This window comes from Macaca thibetana, chromosome 5 (genome assembly GCF_024542745.1).
Source record: "Macaca thibetana thibetana isolate TM-01 chromosome 5, ASM2454274v1, whole genome shotgun sequence".
Lineage (NCBI taxonomy): Eukaryota > Metazoa > Chordata > Mammalia > Primates > Cercopithecidae > Macaca > Macaca thibetana.
Window position 1 is genome coordinate 45138937 of NC_065582.1, and position 21791 is coordinate 45160727.

General features: G+C 36.5%; 1 protein-coding gene across 3 annotated transcripts in view; it reads right to left on the minus strand.

The window, feature by feature from the left end:
* The window catches only part of HHIP (hedgehog interacting protein), a 99947-nt gene that overhangs the window by 73770 nt on the left and 4386 nt on the right, over nt 1-21791 (minus strand). For all 3 annotated transcript variants that reach the window (XM_050791767.1, XM_050791766.1, XM_050791765.1), the window contains exons 2-4: nt 19427-19619; nt 13199-13355; nt 12310-12511 (exon numbers count right to left, since the gene is read on the minus strand). In XM_050791767.1, the coding sequence (XP_050647724.1) occupies nt 12310-12511; nt 13199-13355; nt 19427-19619 (552 nt within the window). The remainder of the gene's footprint in view (nt 1-12309; nt 12512-13198; nt 13356-19426; nt 19620-21791) is intronic.

Sequence of the window (21791 nt, forward strand, 5' to 3'; positions counted from 1 at the left end):
CTGACAATTGATGCTGTCACCTAAGTTTTATTTAGTAGTCCCTCCAATAACTAATTCTTCTCAAGGGAAAAAGCTCCCCTAGACATGCCCAGAAGGGTTTTCGGTTTTTGTTTGCCTGTTTGTTTGTTTATTTGCCCAGAACTCTTAGATGTATTAACATTTAATCAAAGTCAAAATCTTAAGGAAAATAAAACACTCTCCTTGGACAAGGAGACATTGTCTGTAGTTTGCAATTAAAGCATTTATGCAATTAAAGAACTATGTCAATGACAGGGTAAAGCGTTTTGGTGCAGCAAGCATAAGATCAGCCCCAGGGTGAGGCACACAGACACCTCGGGTGTAAATACATTATTAACGTCACGGAGTCAACTGATCTTCCAAATCCCTGGAGATTTAAACAGAAGCTTTAAAGGTGATACATAGAAAAATCACGGACAGGGTAAGAGAATGAACTATGGGACTTTTTCAACCTCGGGTCACAGGCTTGAGTCCAGTCTAGAGTAGTAATTGATAACTTATGACAGATGTTTGGTGACCTGTGTGTGGAGGGATGTTGGTTCAAGTTTTGTTTCACTTTTCCTGAACATATGTGTTCACAGCCATCCAGAAAGATATTTGCGGTTACGGGAGCCTCATCACCACGTCTTTCCTAGAAAGCCTAAGAATCTAATGGGAATTAAATTTCGTTATTTCTATCCTCTTAAGACTAGCACTTTCCCCTCCCCTCACCACAATCTTAAGCATTTTTTCACTCACACACACAATTCATTTTTTTCTTAAAGGAATTCTTCTGAACACTTTGAAACTGTGGGCTAAGGTTTCTTATCAGTCATGTTTCCCTATCTAGAAAAGCCTGAGGACAGACGCCATTTTATGAAAGTTTGTGATCTGTTTGGATCAAAGTCAGGTTAGAATAAGAGGGTGGTTTAGAAACAGCTTATCAGGACCAAATAGTGTGGCAGAAATCATAATTACTCTTGCACCAACCTAAAAGCAAATAATTTAGCTTCTTTTTTTTAAAAGACACAGTCCTTCAGTCACCCAGGCTGGAGTGCAGTGGCACGATCTCGACTCATTGCAACCTCCGTCTCCCGGATTCAAACAATTCTACTGCCTCAGCCTCCCGAGTAGCTGGGATTACAGGCGTGCACTATTATGCCTGGCTAATTTTTGTATTTTTATTAGAGATGGGGTTTCACTATGTTGGCCAGGCTGATTGAGCACTCCTTACTTCAGGTGATCCACCGGCCTCAGCCTCCCAAAGTGCTGGGATTACAGGTGCAAGTCAATGCAGGGGATTTTTTTTTTTTTTTGAGATGGAGTCTCACTCTGTCACCAGGCTGGAGTGCTGTGGCGTGATCTCGGCTCACTGCAACCTCCGCCTCCTGGGTTCAAGCGATTCTCCTGCCTCAGCCTCCCGAGTAGCTGGGACTATAGGTGCGTATCACAATACCCAGCTAATTTTTGTATTATTATTATTATTTTTAGTAGAGATAGGGTTTCACTATGTTGGCCAGGATGGTCTCAATCTCTTGACCTGCTTGGCCTCCCAAAGTGCTGGGATTACAGGTGTGAGCCACCGCACCTGGCCAATTTAGCTATTCTTAAAGAGAAAGTCACATTCTTCAATATTTGCATGTTTAAAAGAAACACTCTTTCCACAAGAATTTTTGTGGCCATATATAAAACTGTAAGATATTTTTAAATAATGCTTTATTTTTGTGTTAAGCTTCAGTTTACTGGATTTAGTTCTATAATTAGATTAAATTATTTCAACTGCTAGCAATGATGGAATTAGTTTAGATCATATTCATTGACATTCTCTTTTTTTTGTTATCCTGCTACCTAGAGGTATGATAGAGTAATTAGCACATATTTTATCTTAAACTAGTTGATATTTTTAATAGATTTTCTGTAAGTTGAAGTTGAGGACTGAGGAATTGCATAATATTTTAAGTGAGTGAATAGATGAACTTTAAGGTGTATATGACATATATAGATAGAGTAAAATGTAAATTCTTTAGATAAAGGATTCCAATTTGACCTCCCTTCTGATGGTAATTCCTGAGTGCAACTTTGACTGTATGGATTGTCAGCTGGAACCACAAGGTCATGCTGGATAGAAACTTACGTGATTTAGAAAAAGCTTTTCTCATAACACATTATAAAATGGTCTTGATAAATAGCATCTTATTTTTCAAAACATATTTGACTGAAAGGTACAAAGATAATTTTAATTTCTAGACAATGATCTAGTTTTTAAAACACTTTGGATTATGTCCTCAGTTCTGGGCACTTTGATTTGTAATAGTTCAACATAATTATAGACTTTAAAATTAAATATCAGTTGATGACTACTATCAACAAATACCTTAAAATGTATTGTAGAAATTGACAACATATTTGTTGTACATACTTATTGCATATAAATATTATATACTATATAAAATAAATTTATGTATATACTTATAAAAGTGCAAAGATGAAAGAAGTCTGTTAAAAGCCTTATGCTACATAAACAAACTTCCAAAGTTGGTCATAGAAAGGTAGACACAAACCAAAGAGCAAATTTGCTTAGATATTTAGACTTTATATAAAATATTGAATAAAGGTGATAGAAGGAGGGTCTATTGTAGCCTGCGGTTTGAGAGATAGGTAGTTGGGGCTTTTTCAATTATATATTCTTTTTTTTTTTTTTTTTTTTTTTTTTTTGAGATGGACTCTTGCTCTGTCACCAGGTTGGAGTGCAGTGGCATGATTTCAGCTCACTGCACCCTCTGCCTCCCAGGTTCAAGTGATTCTCCTACCTCAGCCTCCTGAGTAGGTGGGACTACAGGTGTGCACCCCCACACCCAGCTAATTTTTGTATTTTTAGTAGAGATGGGGTTTCACCATATTGGCCAGGATGGTCTTGATCTCTTGACTTCATGATCTGCCGGCCTAGGCCTCCCAAAGTGGTGGGATTACAGGCATGAGCCACTATGAGCGGCTCCACTTACATGTTCTTGCACCTGATCTTCAGCACATTTCACTGATAATGTCTACCATCTACTGTTGCTGTTATTTAACTTTAAAATCTTTTAAACTTCTCTCTTCTCTGATTTCATGGCACGTTTTACTGATCTGCTTTTTATTTTTTGAGATGGAATCTGACTCTGTCACCCAGGCTCGAGTGCAGTGGCGTGGCATGATCTCAGCTCACTGCAACCTCTGCTTCCAGGGTTCAAGTGATTCTCCTGCCTCAGCCTCGCAAGTAGCTGGGATTATGGGCACCTACCACCACGCCCGGCTAATTTTTATATTTTTAATAGAGGCAGGGTTTCACCATGTCAGCCAGGCTGGTCTTGAACTCCTGACCTCAAATGGTCCTCCTGGCTTGGCCTCCCAAATTGCTGGGATTATAGGTGTGAGCAACCACGCCTGGCCTGATCTGCTTTTCAAAATAATAATAATAATATTAATTTCTTGAGAAATATACTCTCTGTAATATCCATTACATATTAATTTCATAGCAGCTTTACCCAATTGCCTCCCTCCCAACCGACATTCTAAATCTGTGCTGTGAGCCATAGTTGCTAGTGGGCAAAAATATGTGCCTTCTTACTTTTCAGTCCCAGTATATTTCCTTTGCAAATCCTACAATTTATTAACTCTGTGGCAGATTGACACAAACCGTGTTCCAAAATAAACACAAAAAAGGCCGACGTTACTATAATATCCAGGTTGAGAAAAACTACTATGAAAGCAAGGAAATGCTGCTGAAAGGTTGCTGTAGTTCTTAGGGGTTGGCTGCTTTGTGCTTAGTCATCGTTAGTCATGTGCTTCGAGAAACTCCAGAGCTGGGGGCTCTGCAGAGTGAGGTGGGCAGCAATACCCTATAATTAATGTCAAAAGTTGATGCTGTCAAAAGATGTTGTTTTTCTCTAGTAACACATTTAAATAAAACATATATCCTAGGTTTATCTTTCTGAGGTAAAGAAAGCCACTCCACATGCATCAATAACTTTGTTTCCATGGGATTGCCATATTATTTTGGTGCGAATGCTAACACTATCATGAGTTTTCCATAAGTTATTCAGACACATTTTATTTTACTTATTATTTATTTATTTTTATTTTTTTTGAGATGAGGTCTGACTCTGTCACCCAGGCTGGAGTGTGGTGGCAAAATCATAGCTCACTGTGACCTTGAACTCCTGGGCTCAAAGGGATCCTCTCGCCTGAGCCTCCCCAGTAGCTGAGACTATAGGTGTGTACCATCACACCGGGCTAATGCTTAAGTTTTTGGTAGAGATGGGGTGTTGCTACGTTGACAAGGCTGGTCTTGAACTCCTGGCCTTAAGCGATTTTCCTGCCTCAGCCTCCCAAAATGCTAGGATTGGAAGTGAGCCACCACAATTCTCTTTAGGAGGGACTGTTTCAACCCCAGGGTGTATTGCTAGCAGTGGTCACTGGAGCTTGTGAGTCATGCATAGTTTCCTTCCTCCCCTCCTTTTTATGTTAGTATAATAGATGATGGTTAACAGCTTACAAAGCACTTCATATTTATGTGTGATTGTGCATGCAAAATATTAGGTGTGACCTTTTATTGTCTCTATTTAACAGATGAAGAAAGTGAGCCTAGAGAGGCTAAACAACTGGTCCAAGGCCAAACAACCAGTAAGGCTTGGTAGGAACAGTGGTCAGAACCCAGGTGTCTATCTGTGACTCTGGATGCTGGGCTCTCAGCATCCTCATTGAGTATGCTGACACCAACCATCACCAATCTTGTTTACTTAACATGCTCTGCAGTCTCTCCTCTCATGCAGTGCCACTCATCAGAGGAATATAGCAGCATTCAGCAGCATAGCATTCTGGTTGAGAGCACAGTGTCAGACAAACTGCATTTAAAATCTGTCTGTGGTACTTGCTAGCTGTGGTATCGGGGCAGTTTCCTTAACATCTGGGCCTCAGTCCCTTCATCTATGAAAAGGGATATTAACACCTACCTGACAGGGATTCCAGAAGTGATCTATGTAATGACTGTGAAAGTAAGGGCTTAAAAAGTGGTGGTTACGATTAATAAGAAAGAAGAAGAGAGTTTCTGCTTACATCATGGCTTGCTTGAAGACTACAGTATTAAACTTTATTGTATACTTGAAATTTGCTAAGAGAATAGATTTCTTAAGTGTTCTCATCACACACACACACACACACACACGCACACACACACTACTGTAGTATCAGGAAACAATCAATTATTTTTAAAAGGGAATTCTGTACCAAAGGGAATTCTATGCCATTTAGAGATAGTTTTGTGAAGTTTGATATTTTCTTTTTATGAGGTAATACAGCCACTGGAAAACAATGATAACTGATATCACCAATAGATTTTCTTATTTTTTCTAGTCAGAGATGGTCTCTAGAAGATGGTAGACATCTCACTTAGAGAGACGCCCTTTAAAGTGGCAAACTTGGCCGGGCGCGGTGGCTCACGCCTGTAATCCCAGCATTTTGGGACGCCAAGGCGGGCGGATCACGAGGTCAGGAGATCGAGACCATCCTGGCTAACACAGTGAAACCCCGTCTCTACTAAAAATATAAAACATTAGCCGGGCGTGGTGGCGGGCGCCTGTAGTCCCAGCTACTCGGGAGGCTGAGGCAGGAGAATGGCGTGAACCCGGGGGGCGGAGCTTGCAGTGAGCCGAGATCGCGCACTCCAGCCTGGGCGACAGAGCGAGACTCTGTCTCAAAAAAAAAAAAAAAAAAAAAAAAAAAAAAAAAAAAAAAAAAAAAGATGGCAAACTTTTTCTAGGGTCCAGATTTCTTGGTTTTTCACTTGTTTTAAGTGATTACCATGAGATTTCTCAGATTTATAGCTTCTATTTCCTTTGCCCTTCAAATCTTAGGTAAATATAAAGATATTAATGTAAAAACTTTCCTCACCTCTGCTGTAACTGACGGGACCTAAAATTTAAGAGAAGGCAGGACTTTCTTTACTCAACTGGAGAAACGTTGCATCTGCCACGCTAGTTTCTGCTTCAGGAAAACATATGGCGGAAAGTAACATATAGATTAAACTACCTTAAACTGGTATAACCACATAAATGCTCAGTTACACTTGTTAATAGGTTTTATCAATAGAATAGCAATTTCAAAAAAAATGAAAGAATACCAGGAGCAAAAACTAACTCAACCAAATGGAAAATTACACTGAGGTTATTTCACATTATTAAGGGACTTTTGGCTTTATGAAAAATAATTTTTCTTTGTGGGCATTTATACATTTAAAATGAGATTAAACTTACATTAAAAATTGAAAATGACATTTTTCACAGAGTACAGAGCATTGTGATAGAAAGGATCAGCAACACTTAATAAAATAAAAATAGTTGGATTCAAAGCCATGTTATTACTACCTTGATATTAGAAAAAACTGCAGTCAAAAACTTTATTACAAGAGGCCAAGCGTGGTGGAATCCTAGCATTTTGGGAGGCCGAGGCAGGTGCATCACTTGAGTCTGGGAGTTCAAGACCAGCCTGGGCAACATGAGGAAACCCCGTCTCTACTAAAAATACAAAAATTAGTCAGGCATGGTGGCACATGCCTGTAATCCCAGCTACTCAGAAGGCTGAGGCAGGAGAATCTCTTGAACCTAGGAGGTTACAGTGAGCCGAGATCACACCACTGTACTCCAGCCTGGGCAACAGAGCAAGACTCTGTCCCAAAAAATAAACAAACACATACAAAAAAAACAAATAAAGACATCTTTATTTGTAATTTGCATTTTGTTTATATTTTTACATGACATAAATGGTTTGTAACCAGAATTTTAAACTATAAAAAAAAGAAGTTGCCTAAAAATTTTTATTTTGGGGAAGACAATTTCTACCACTTTTTGACTGAGTTTATTTATTGTTTATTTCCACCACTATAGCAACTCTCTTTTAGGTGAGGCGTAATGACTTCTGACCAGTAATCTGATTAAGTCAAAAAGTTCAAAAATGTCATTCAGTATACAAAAATGTGCCACAATGGTGATTGTTCTACTATAATGTTTAACAAATATAATCTGTTGCTTTCTTTCTATTAACACGGGCTTTATTCTAATCTAACGCGTACTTAAAAGCAGAGTTCTCAGCAGTTTTTCTGGGGAAGCATTTGTTACATGATCTAATAATCACCATATATGTATGTGTGTATAATGTGTATGCATGCTGTGTTACCAATACTACTTTTGAAAAATAAATTGCTTCTCAATCTGCTTTGACTCATTTCACTCAAGCAAAAACACACAAATGTTTCATGGGTTACCTTACGGTTGCAAGTCAAAGAAAAAAATGTAAAAATTTAGGTTTGACAAAGTTCAGAGAAATGGAACATCAGCCTCCATGGTTGATGAGGACTTAGATTTCACTAAATTTTTGGTACTCATTATTATGCTTGTGATTTACAAGCCTGTGAAACCAGAGGCTGCCCCATCAGGGCTTGCCCTGGTGGACCCTGCATCCTCCTCCACATGCTCCTGTGACTCCCGGGCACCGGGACTGCTGTCTCTCAAGAGCTCCACCTCAATTGGCTCAGTCACCCGGACAATTAGCAGCTTTCAGCCTCATGTCCTCTCCTCCCCTGGTAAAAGGACTGCTTCTAAAAGCATCTTTTGAAATGAGGATCCAAGTAGATAGAGAGGGACAGGAGTCCAGTGACACTTGTTCCAATGATAGACAAGCCTTTCAGCTGTGTCTGCTGTGTGCTGCCAGCCGAGGGCTGCTGAGGGTGTGAACCTCTTTGTCCTCTGACCACTCGCAAGAACTAAGTGGCAGAGAATGGTGTTTGCTAGTTTCCTTGAGGGGCCACCCTGTCAAGTGACAGGTGCGGGCATGTCCTTCCTTTAACACATATGCAAAGCTAAGGCTGACTCTCCCATTCTTGGCAGCCAGGGCTGCTTTGGTGAAATTACACTAGAGTATCTTCTGGTGGCCTTGTCGCTTTTAACAAGGGTTTACATATATAATCACAATCCACATGTTTTAAGAACAAGAATAATAGCAATTTCACCAACTAGCTGAGCACCAGATTCCAAAATGGAATAAAAACAGAAAAAGATTAATGGGTAAAGCCATTTCCCAGTTAGAATTAACTTGAAATTTTTAAATACCATTTTTTTTTCAAATGGTATTTCGTATCCTTTATATCAAGCATCTTACATGCTGCCAGAATTAACCCAATTCCTCACTCAAATTGGATAAGATATATATATAAACTAAGTAAATGAGAAAAGGTACAGGGCAAATGACAACTGGTGTCCAACCACCTGCTCTTAGTTGTTAAGTCAGGAATAGGACTTGGGTGTAGGCTTGGCAGAGAAAATATGTTTCATTCAATGTGTAACTGACCCAGAAGTTTGGCTCAGTCTCTATCAGTGGTTTTCAAATTGGCTACATGTAGAGATTACCTGGGAAAGCTTTAAAAACATATTGATGCTTGGGTGCCATCCCCAGATATTCTGACTATTTTGGGGTACAAGAAGTTGTTTCTTTTCTTTTCTTTTTTTTTTTGAAATGGAGTCTTGCTCCATTGCCCAGGCTGGAGTGCAGTGGAATGATCTTGGCTCACTGCAACCTCCGCCTCCCAGGTTCAAGTGATTCTCCTGCCTCAGCCTCTGGAGTAGCTGGGACTACAGGCACATGCCACCATGCCCGGCTATTTTTTTTTTTTTTTGTAATTTTATTAAAGACGTGGTTTCACCATATTGGCCAGGTTGGTCTGGAACTTCTGACCTCAAGTAATCCTCCTGCCTTGGCCTCCCAAAGTGTTGGCATGAGACAGCGCACCCAGCTTGGCTATAAGAATTTTTGAAAGCTCCTGGGTGATCATACTGTGAAGCCATTCTTGAGAGCCATTAGTCTATCACTGCCAAGGACTTTACACAGACAAAGCTGGTTGTAGTACTTGCCAGAAGCTCTGATTTCAGAGCTCAGATATAAGCTCAATTTAAAGATTTCAAATCACCCAGTATCTTAAAGAAGTGTTTCTTTCGGGAGATAGTAAAATTTTTGTAATTTTTGCCCTTTGGAATAAAATGATAACAACAGAATAACAATGCTGCATGTGCACATGCACACACACAGCCACACACACAATGAAAGTTTTAAAGTTTGTTCATCAGTTTGACACGTGGCCCATTCTTCACAGTGCCAGTATTAGTGATTGGCTTGTAGACTACACTATCATCAAAGACCTATCAAATCACTACATATTTTAAAAACATATTCCTGACTTAGTCTTTAATCTCAATGCTACAACTTTTTTTTCTATAACAAAAAGAAGTTAATTCTTTATCTTGTGCTTTGCATTTTTTGCAGATTAACTTTTTCTTTGTGAATTATAGACAGTTTAGCCCCCAGGGTACTACAATCTCCTACAATTTACACAGCACGATCTTGTTGTTTAAAAACAAGACATCATCTTTTTAGCTTCAGTCAGGACCCATTTAGGAAGAGTTGTCCAAGTTCCCTTATGATTGGCTCTTGGCTGATGGCATCCCTCTCAAGCAGTTGTAAGAATCAGGGTTGGTAGAGGTTTAAAGAGATAAGCAAGTCCAACTGTTCGCCACAAAAAGGTCAGCCTTTACCATGTGACAGAAATCACTCCTAATTAATTTACATTAGCAGACAAGGAATGCCAGATTTTTTTTTATAGCTAGCAATATATTTTAGAAACTCTTATAATCAGAAATTCCTTCTTATGTCTGACTTAACATATTCCTCTTGGTCATCAATTAATGTAATCGTGAAGGGGTTCTGCCCTGTGGTGTTTATTATTCTCAATTTCAAACATGTGGAGGCTGGGTTTAGTATGTATTACCAATTCTGTGATTTGAGTATTGCAATTAACACTTCAGTCTGTTAAACAGCTTTATGCCCTCTCTTAGGATTTTAAAACTGAAAAAATAGAGAAGAGTTGATATGTATAATAATTTATGAAAATTCATAAAGTATAAGCATTACTTATGCAAAATGATTATTGACAAACACAGAATCCTGTCATAAATATATGATAACTTTCATATATTAAAGAAGCCAAAAATAGCTGTGAAAACTCTTTTACATTACAAGTATCTGAGGGGCAACCACCAAAATCAGTGCTATGATCAACTCATAAATGTGATGGTATTTGCCCCATCATACTGACAGTGGCCTTGTTTAACTCTTCCAATCAGGGAGTTCCATAGACACTGAGATAAAGGCCACCTGCAGCATAACCTGCTTGAAGTAAGAAGGATGTGATCTCATTACTCACTATACACACTCTGATATCCATGTGATATATTTCTATCTTGTGGGCATAACTAGTGCTAAAACACCAAAGGAATTTAAAATATTGCACCTTAAAATATGTCATATCAGTCGCTAGAATAATAGATTTTGAAGTATATTTTAGGCCCCAGAAACTCGGGAGCTCTTCTGGAAAAAGAGGTCCAAATTCTGCAAGTTTTCTTGCAAATTTGGCCAAGTTGTGCAGAATTCCTAGAAGACTGCCAAGCACACATACTCAGAACCAAGGCACTGTTATATCCTTGCTTGTACAATTTTATTGCATGATGAAACATCTCCATGTCAGAGCCGAATATTCTAATGAATCATCAGATATCCCTATGAAGGGTATAAATTGAAATAGGGATGCTGAAGGAACACTGATTTAAAAGGCAGTCAAATTGAAGTAGAAACAAGAACATCAGTTCTTGTTATAAAACCATTTTCCAGTATTCTGAGCCCTCCTTACATCTACATTATATCATACATATCTTTTTTTTTTTTTTTTTTTTTTTTTTATTTTTTATTTATTTTTTTTTTTTGAGACGGAGTCTCACGCTGTTGCCCAGGCTGGAGTGCAGTGGCGTGATCTCGGCTCACTGCAAGCTCCGCCTCCTGGGCTCACGCCATTCTCCTGCCTCAGCCTCCTGAGTAGCTAGGACTACAGGCGCCCGCCACCGCGCCCGGCTAATTTTTTTTTTTTGTATTTTTAGTAGAGACGGGGTTTCACTGTGGTCTCGATCTCCTGACCTTGTGATCCGCCCGCCTCGGCCTCCCAAAGTGCTGGGATTACAGGCTTGAGCCACCGCGCCCGGCCTACATATCTTTTTAATACTAACATTTTTACTCAAAGCACATTTGAAAACTATTGTTAATATTAATATTCTCTCAAATAATTAATATTATTCTCAAATATCTGAAAATATTTTTAAAGCTAATTGGCAATATGTATTATGGTTATAATCTTCAACTCAGTAATGCCCTTCCTGTGAATGAAAATTAAGGAAGTCATCCATGACCAGATTAAGTAAAATGTATATGAATAATAAATAACATTATTTACAATGGTAAAAAGTGAAGACTGGAGTCATCTTAACTCTCACACAATAAGAAAATGAAATAGAGAGCAGGAATATATCTGTATTTTTCCTGACTTGTTTCTTCTGATTTGGGTCTTCTTACCACTGAGCACAGCACAACAAAGCAAGAAAGAGCTCATTTCTATGTGAGTAGAAGACTATAAATCCTCCTTTAGGTTTTTTTCTTTTTCAGTTAAGAAATGAAAAGGATAACCAGTTCTTCCCAAATCATATTGTTACTTTGTTTCACTCTAAAATAGGCATGAGCTATTACATGTGTCTTAATTTTAGAATGTCATAATTTGCTTTATAGTTTAGTACTGCTAATGTACTGTGTTACTCTTGGGAAACAAACTTGACAATAATTTTGTTTACATACCTAGGTTATTTAACATGAGAATTCAAATTAGAGAAGTGAAAAAGAGGGCAATACATGTTATATAGATGGCTAATTATAGAAATATTTGACTTACCTGTAAAAACATTGTACAAGGAAGTCATAGTATAAGTATTATTTTTTATGAGACAGACTCAAAAACAGAGATGGTGAAAGAATGATTTGCAATTGCCAAAACAGCCAAAAGACCTCTTTGCTTCTACTAGCAAATGGATGTACAATCCTGTGCTATGCCCATTAAACAATATTTAAACAAATACTTTATAAAGCCAAAGATTCCTTTAAATGTGTCAATTACATAGGGAAAGCATGTCAGATATCAATTTGATTGCATTGCACAATAGTCAACAAATAACAGAAATTTAATGTCACTGTCCTAATTCAGGTGCCGTAATTATTGTTTCCTTATGTTGTTGCCTTATTTTCTCCTGCAAGATTCTTTCTTTTATTACAAAGAAATACCTTCAGTGAGGAAGGTAACACTAAAATAAAATTAACATAGCCAGCACAAAAATAAATAAAATTTAAAAAGCCAACCTTTATTCCACTTTGAACAAGTTTGTGAATGTCCAAATAAGGCTCCTTGAAAATTTCTCCTTCAGGGGTAAGTATCTTCACATAACCTTCTTTTTCCAGAATGAAGAGACGGTGCGAGCCATCCCCACTATGCAGGGCACCAACGGGCTGCCGCAGCCCACTCACAACCTCCTGAATACAGAAGCAGTTGTGTTTGTGCTTTCTAAACAAATTAAAGAAAACCAGTAAGCTTTTCTTGAGATGAAGGAGATAAGGGATGCACTTGGCATCCTTTTCAAACTCTATTTCCTCTAGGAATCATGGTTTTGAGAACCATGAAGTGCTGCTAACCCAAGGGTTACAATATAATTCTTTTAAGTGGTTCTTTTAAATTCTTTCAATGGCAAACAACAGAACAGCCTTCTATCAGAAAGTAAAATAAGAGAATCAAAACATGTATATATTTTCAGAAGTCATAATCTCATTGTTTCATCTTTCAGTGACTATAATTAAAATCAGTTTTACTCACAATAAATAAACCTTATGGAAGGCATGTAGAGAGAAAGTTCTAAGATCTATTTAGAAAAATCTGATTTGCCAATAGTAATTGAGCTGAACATTTTCACAGTGCCATAGGCTAACAACAATCATAAAATTCAGGCTTAAAACTATACCCATAAAATTCACATGAGTCATAGAGAAGCCAAGCTCATAATATAAGATTAGTAGTCTAAGTGTTAAAAGCATTTAAGTTAGAATTTTAGAGAAACAAACTACCACAAAGAAAAAAATAAAGCATCTGGAGGATATAGCTGCTGAACATAAGCACAGATAGTTGATTCACTGTCAAAACCACAAGATTTGTCAGTTGGGTTTTTTTAAAGATTAAAGAGCATTTATCTTTATGAACCTGCTGATCTCTTCCACTTTGTCATATTCTTCCATCTGGTCCAAGTAGTTAGATGCTGGTCCTCTGACTTGTTTTCTTGGAAAATCTGGAAAGCACAACCCACCATCTTTTCTTGCATAGTAAAAGCAAAACTCATCCGCAGTTGTTTGAAGGAAACCTTTAAAAAACATAAAAACACTCATTAGAAACACTTAGTGTCATAGTAAAACCACCTTATTTGAAAGATATAAGATGAGGAAAACAATTTTTAGAAACTAGATGGATATTTTAGGAAGAACCTAGACTGAAATAAAAACACTCCTGTAATCCCAGCACATTGTAAGGCTGAGGCGGGAGGATCACCTGAGGTCAGTAGTTTGAGACCAGCCTGGCCAACATGGTGAAACCCCGTCTCTACTAAAAATATAAAAATTAGCTGGGCATAGTGGCATGCACCTGTACTCCCAGCTATTCGGGAGGCTGAGGCAGGAGAATCACTTGAACTGGAAGGTGGAGGTTGCAGTGAACTGAGATCATGCCACTGCACTCTAGCTTGGGCCACAGAGTGAGACACTATCCAAATAAATAAATACATACATACATACATACATAAATACATACATACATACTAAATAAAAAGAAGGAAAAAAATCAGGGATTGGGATTCCTATTTGTGTTTTAAACTAAATTTAAAAATTGTGGTAAAAGTGAAATAATATTGTATTGGGTATTAAAAGGCTCCTGTGAGGTACAAATAAGACAAACTCAGCATTTATCTTGCTATTGCATTGATGTCTTTTCAAGATTCTCTAGCTACTGTACGTTGTACCTGTGAGCTTATCTCATCATCAGTATTTAGCATTTTTTCCTACAGTACTAAATAACTTCCTCAGATGAACAAACAAGAATCAAGAAGGAGACAGTCCATCAGGTGCCAGTTTTGGTCATTTTACAAATCTTAGTGTATTGCCACTTACATAAGATTAAATAATAAATCTGATGAATAACACAAGGTTATTATATACTATAATAAACAACTGATGCACTGTGTAATGATCAAGCAATGAATTGATGCTTATAACAGAACCTCCATATTCAAATATGTTTTTCCTGCACTTCACTTATAGGAGATAATGATTAATTTGTAATAGAAAATAATATTTAAAATATTCCTTCAATCGTCTCAAACAGAAAAGCTGACATATCAACAAGTCAAAACAAAAATAACAACAGAGTTACTTAATAGGATCTAAAAGAAAGATGTTTTTTCTTTTCTTATGCATTAAATATTTTATTATATAAAGACAGCTATCTTTGAATATGAAATAAAAGAACTTTATGGCAAAAAAGTTTAGATATTACCTTTACAATTTGAGTTAATAAGGTGTTACCTTTCTGGGACATATTAGAAAGACTCACTTCCACATTCTAATGATTTCTGCTCTCAAAATACGATGGTGCTGCCAGAGTCAGCCTTATATGTGGAACTAAATTGTTGCTTCTGGTCTTATACTTTATATCATATATCTAAAGTTTTTATTTTTATATAACAAATTAGATTTTCATACCTCATCAATTTTGTGATAAACATACTGAGTAGCTCAGTAGAAATTTAGGAGTTGTATAACAAATTCAGATTTAGCAAGGATTTCTAAGAATTTGGAATCAGCCAAGTGAGACTCATCAATGGTGCATAAAAGACACCACAAGTTTACTTTCTGTGTGCTTGACCTAGGACCCCTCAAACCTAACACTTATCTTAGAATGTGAAGGTCCCAAATGGTTGTAAAGCTTGAAGTACATTTTGACCTAACTTTTGAGTGAAATGTCTCACCCTGAACTTTCTGAGAGAGACTCTTCACTGCCAATTTCTGAGTAGGCTATTGGAAAGGATCTTGTCTTGGCAACCAGGCAAGTAAGAGCAGATGTCCTTGGGAGTGCGTGTGTGTGCGTGTGTGTGTGTATGTGTGTGTGTGTGCATGCGGTTGGGGGGCATAGAGAAAAAGAGGCAAGCAGCTGGGAAGTGCTCCATGGGAGGGGCAAGGCAATCAGAAAGTTATCTTTCTTTGAAAAAAATTCAAGGATTAGAAACTGGGGAGAGGAATGAAGGCCATAGAAGCATTTACTCATCTTTAGCAAGTCACCATTTGCAAAAGATAACTTTTCCCCTCCCTTCTTAAAGGGATAAGCATTCAGATGAAAACTGCCTAATAGTGTGAAACAAGTCTCTTAGTGGTAAAAAGAAAAAAAAAACTGAATTGTTAAATCAAACTCTTTGCACAGTTTTGGGCTAGATCTTGTTTTGGAAATATTTACCACCAGGCAACAAAATCTCCATGCCTGTATTATGCATGCAGGAAGACTGTCACACCATGGTCATATTTATAACTGGATATGTGAGTGACAAATATAGTTTTAATGTGATGTTTGCCGAAGGGTCACAGGAAAATTTCAAAATGCAATTCATAAGAAATGTCCAGCTTGCTTAAAAAACATGTGTATTTCAGCATTACTGTCTACTAACCAATACCATCTTAAGGGGAAATTAATTAACAATGCTGGTGGTCGATTCCAATTTAAATGGAATTAGTAACTGCGACAAACACGAGGAAATGAGAAGTCATTTTCAAATGAAATATCTAAAGATTAATGAATACATATTCATAAACTTGGTGGCTCCAGAGGTATGATGCCTGCTTAGCAAATTAAGAAAAAATACAGACAATAAGTTTACTCCAAGCTTCTTATGTAATTTAGACAAATTGAATAACCGAAGTGTGAAAACCAGTTCAGAAGATTTCATTTAAATACATGGGCTTTTTTTTTTTTTTTTTTTTTTTTTTACAATCATGTAATTTTATTTGAATTTAAGTATCTAACACTTTTATTAATATTTTACCTTAAATGACCCGATTCTGCAGTGAACGATGATGAGTAGGGAGATATATTTTAACATTTATTGCCAGGGTTCCCTTTTGTTTGGCATTTTACTGAAAGCGTATGTTTAGCTCACTCAGGATCATCATAATATGGTCAGGTCTACTAATAATGAACAAACACTGAATATTCTAGCAGCTGTATTTTTTTAAGTTCTGATCATTTATCAACTATCTTGGACCTGTAAATACTCTTCTGGATAGTGAGCCTGGTTATGCTATACCACAAAGCACCCGATAAATACTGACGTATAAAATAAATGCTTCCTTGGAGTATTCTGAATTCTCCCTTTTCTCTCAGCATGTATTCCAGGGAAAAGTTATTTTTCCTCAGTGTGAGTGCTGCTCATCATGATAAGGAAAAAAAAAAAAAGAGTTACGGACTCTTCATGAGTAAGACTTACTCATGAACATATCCTAATAGAAGTGGTGGATTTTGATATATCCATCTATTTACTCCTTCTGGTTTACTCTCCTTGGGACTAAGAAGACACATGTGTAAGCTAACTGACCAGGGTTAGGAATGGCTAAGGACTAGAAAAATTCAGTTGAATCAAACCCTTGACCTTGGCCTTCTTAGCGACAGGATTAAACCAATTGAACTAATTGTGTGCAGACATTTCACACTACAATAACCTACTGCTGAGAAGATGAGGTCGAAGAGTGATAAAGATCATTATGACTACAGATATAGAGGAAGAAGCAAGGCCAATAGATGTCCATTAGATATGCTTCCCATAGAGTATGTTATGCCTTCTTTTAGTGATTAGCAAAGTAGCTACCCTGCTCAGTTAAGCAGAAGAAAAGACCTGCAGAGACGAGCAGAGAGTTTTTGGCAATTTTAGAAGTTTTGAGAATTTACTTCCCTAAGTGAATTCACAACTGGAAAATATTATGATTCATAAAACTCTAGTATATACTCACTATATTGATTTGTAATGTCTTTTCCCATTTTTGGAAAAATAAGCAGACTATGACTATTTCTTGATTAAGCATTCTAGGAAGTAGCTATCTTGTAGGTATATGAATATTCTAAAGTGACTGTGCTTTCTTAAAGCCGTGGAGTCAAAGCAAATCATTAGGTCATTTATATATACATTTCTTCATGTATTGGGCAATAGGGAAAAAATGAAGATGTCTCTGGAATTATTTTCTGTCTCCCAATTCTTTCAGCATTTGCCTTATTTTAGCAAAATACATCCCTCGGGGTACCTTCCTCTTCAAGTTCTTGTTGTGTAGAAAGATGAAGCTATTAATGAGGATAGTCAAAAATATGTTGATCAGTTTCTTCTAAAAAAGAATCACAATGTAGCTGTTTTCCAACAGTTTGAACTTCAGAGGAAAGTGAACCATATCATTAAATCAACTTAAGGGAAAACTATTAAAATTTGCTTTTATAGTAATTTCCAAAAAATCTGTGTTCCACAGTTGTGAAGACACTTCTTTGCTGGGAGCAGGGGCTGGGAAGGGTGGGGATTAGCATCTTGTTTATTGTACTTTAGGAAATGGTAACCTACATGCCAAGGATCCATCCAGGCAACAAATCGATTAGCATAAGTAATGCAAAGAGTGTGTTATTATAGCTCACTTTTGGGGCAAGTATTGAGAATGATCATTAGCATTTGATGTACGCAGGGGCAGCCCCCTCTGCTTGTGGGTAAAGCCTTTCAGAGTCTCTGGAAAGCACCCTTGCTGCTCTGTCCACCTCTAGAGTGGAGCTTTCATCTGGTTATCTTTCAAAGCAGCCTGGGTGGCCACCAAAAGCACTTGACATCTTGATGCACTTCAGCAGTTTTACATATATACAAACTTTGTAGAAAAATAAATTTGTCATTCGTCACCACATATGTTGATCTGGGGAGTGAGGTGCTTGCAGTTCTGGCTCTGAGCTGTTTGCTGTGCTCTCTCTTTCGGTGGATATTACTTTTATTTTATTGTTTTTTGAAGCTAAAATTACTTCAAATATATAAAGACCCCCACAGTTAAGTCCCCAAATCCAGCATGTTGTATTTATCTAAAGTAGATAATGGTAAATAAAAATGCTTAGTGTTGATATCACTTTCAATTTATAGTCCTAAAGGCAAGTGTTCAAGACTTGAAGTTTCCAGCAAACATTTATGGTATCTAATCTGTTATCACTTCTTTGTAGGCCATCTAGGCAACCGTGACCTATTCTGCTTTGCTCTGGGGAATGTGATAAAGAGGAAGAAACAGCTGCTTGAGAAAAGGCTTAGAAACATGGCTGTGGTTTATGAAAACAATAATAATATTTTCATATTGAATGGGTTTAGATATATGTTATGCTATATTCAAGGAAGCAAGCAACCCAAGTCAAAATATTTTATAAGGTTATTAAGAGAGCTATATTAAAAATATGAAAATCTACACTTTCCTGAGTCAGAGAAAAAAGTAAAATGTACATAGCACTTAAAAAAATTCTCTCAGTGCATTCTACAGTTCTTAAAGCTTGCCTTTTCCTTAAACACTGCCTAATCTTCAGTAGATTTGTGTGCGACTTTGCCTAACTAAATAGAATGTCTTATTAAATTATTTTTTTCCTCTCTGTTGAGTCTTCCAACTAAAGCAACAGTAACAAAAGTTTACAAATTTTTGATGATAAAAATTAATTAATGAATATATATGCTTATTAGAGTCCAAACTACAATAGTGACTAGGCATGTTCATGACACTATATGCATGAGAACGTCCGTATCTCTCCTATCACCTTCTCATTGTATAACTTTGAGTAAGGCATTTGACTTCTCCCAAAGCTCAGATTTCCTCATCTGTCAATTGGAGAGGACTCCACTGTTTCTACCTACCTTACAGGGGTTTTGAGGAGAAAATTCATCATTTTATGTGAAAGTGCTTTGTAAGATATTACTTTTTTGGATTGCTAATCATATTTTGTTTAAGGATCTATCTTACAAGTCAGTGGACATTCTCCAGTTATGTATCAGCTGTGTAGAAGAAGACGTTGCCTTGATATTGATGGTGATGGGTAAAGAAGGCACCAACGAGGAATTTGGATTGAGAATACAACGTGTATAAAGATTACCACCTGTATTATCAGCTTAACAAGAAATATATAATAAGTCGACAAAACCAATTATACTATTTGCAGACTGAAATTACAATATTCCCTTTAGAGGCAATAAAAGTTATAAATTTGGAAATGTTAATTATGAGGTAAAATAGGTAATTTTAAAGACAAGATAAATTTTACAAGTCTTATAAATAAGCATTTAAGCACAGGTATCTTACAAGCATATTGTGCAGTGGTTTATTTTACTTATGCATTTTTTTTTCTTACCTGGAATATGGCCTCGGCAAGTGTAAAAGAATTCTTTGCAATAGTCTTTGCAGAGCAGAGGAAGTACTAGGTCTCTTTCCAAGACTTCTCTCTCAGGTGAGTGGAACAGGCTTTGAGAATGTGGAGAGCAAAGTGCACATTTGATTTCCTCCAGTAACTTCCCACATTCTGTGTTATTGGTAACAGAAAATATCTGAAAGTCATAAATCAGAAACAAACAATTTTTTTAGTTAGGTAAAGTTAGGTATAGTTATTATTATTTTTTTGCAATTGTGTAAGTAGAAAAGTCTAATTTAGCCAATGAAGTTTTCTGAAAAGAATTACTGTGTCACAATACAGAATGCCTTTATAAGGATACAAGTATAGTCTCTGGGACTGGGCTGGGAGAACAAAAGGCAGGGATACATAAAAGTGCTTCTTATTCTTGCAAATCAAAGACTTCATCTGTATTTCAGGTGTGAAAAAATAAAAGGCAATTATATTTAGACTCTTTAAGACTTTATCACTTCATTCTGCCTCAAAGTGTATACTGAATGATACTTAGCTTTAAAATCCCAACCTTTGTCCAACTGCATGCAAAACAGAATTTTTCAAGACATGACTTATTTGTGTCTTACATGAAAATCTATTTCATTCCTGAAATTCTTAATATGATTATGTCAAAAATATACTTGGGTTACATTTCTCAAATTTCAATTAGTTTTCAATCTGCAGACTGCATTAGGGAAAGTTTTCTAAAGTAGGATTTGCCATTCATGTTTTATAAAAATAATATCCAAAGTGAAATCAAACAGGTTTACAACCAATTTTTATTATTCGTTATATCTTAGCCAGGAAAAATTTTTTAACTGGGTCCTCAGGTATGTTATATGCATGAATAAACACAAGAGCTTAACGAAGTATTTTTGAATGATATGTAGTGAATTTTAATGAAAAGTGACATACCTTCATCACAATTTTTACAGTGACATGTCTTTTATTTCAATAAGACCAATTTGAGTTACTGATTCATTGAGTTTAGCAATTAATAGACAGAATAGGTCTTGTTGTTTAGCAGTAACTTTAAAAACCTGCCTTCAGAACCTCCTTTAATATATATAGAAGGCAATATCAACACAATATTTGACTTGGGAAATGTAGTGCTGTCAAAATCAAGTATTGATTTTTTACATTAAAAACAACATAATGGAATTGAATTTTAAACCTTTTCCCAATTCATCTAACTATATTTATACTTTATTACTTCTTTAGAACTATCAATCAAATTTAACATTTTAAATTCTAGAGCACTGTTTTAAACAAATATTCCTTTAACAAATTAAGGTTCTAATTTGGGTAAATCTATGGCTTCTGTTTTTTGGGATAATGATATTCCAGGTCATCACAAAAATTTGAATCTGCAAGAGCAAAGTAATGAAAAAAAATTGAATACAAACATACTGAAATTTTAGTATGCAGCAAGTCCAATAGAAGTGATCATATTTTGGAAAAACGTATAATAGGTTGTAGCTACAATATTCAGAAAAATTATTATTAATCACAATTATATTTACAGTCTTATCAATTTATTTAAATAACAATTGCTTAAATGGATAAAATTTTCTAAAAGGAAACATGGACTACACCCTTAGAATTTGCATTCCAAGAATGTTTTAAATGTCTTTTATTGTCCATACTCTGGCAGACCTCACCAGATCTATTCAATATTAATAGTGTTCAACTCTGTTCTGTTTGTTTATCATAAAGCAATTCTGTTTGTTTATCATATAGCAGTCCACTAAGAACAGAACAACTGCAGGATGCTGAAGCCACCTCTTTTGCTGGCTGAAAAACTGGAATGTAATTACCTTTGGTTTTATGGAGATTATGCATGCTTCCATTTTTTATAGCTGAAACAAAATGATCCTCGTATACTCTCTCAGCTGCTATCCAGGAAGAGCTTGATTTTAGTGCCTAAGGAATTTTGTCTTTTACAATTTTTGGAATGTGTTCTGGCCACAGATCTCTCATCAAAAGTTTCAGAAGTAGGATTCAATAAATTATCTGAAATCAAGTATAATATTATTCTTTTTAAAGTTTCATGCTGTTCCGGCCCAGCAGGATGGTAACATTTTGCTCTGTGTGAGGTCTGCAGTGTAAATACCTATTTGAAGATAGATAGAGCCATCATTCTGGCTTTGGTTTCAATGAACCAATAGTCTTACTGAAGTCAATTAAACTGACTCAGCCAAAGCTGCAACAGGGTTTTAGACAGATGAGTCTGGGTGTGTGTAGCGTAATTTCTTCTTCTTTTTTGCCTATGTGTCTGTGTCTTATATAGGTCCTTAACTTTATTTCTGATGATGCCGTCAATCTTAAGAAGAAA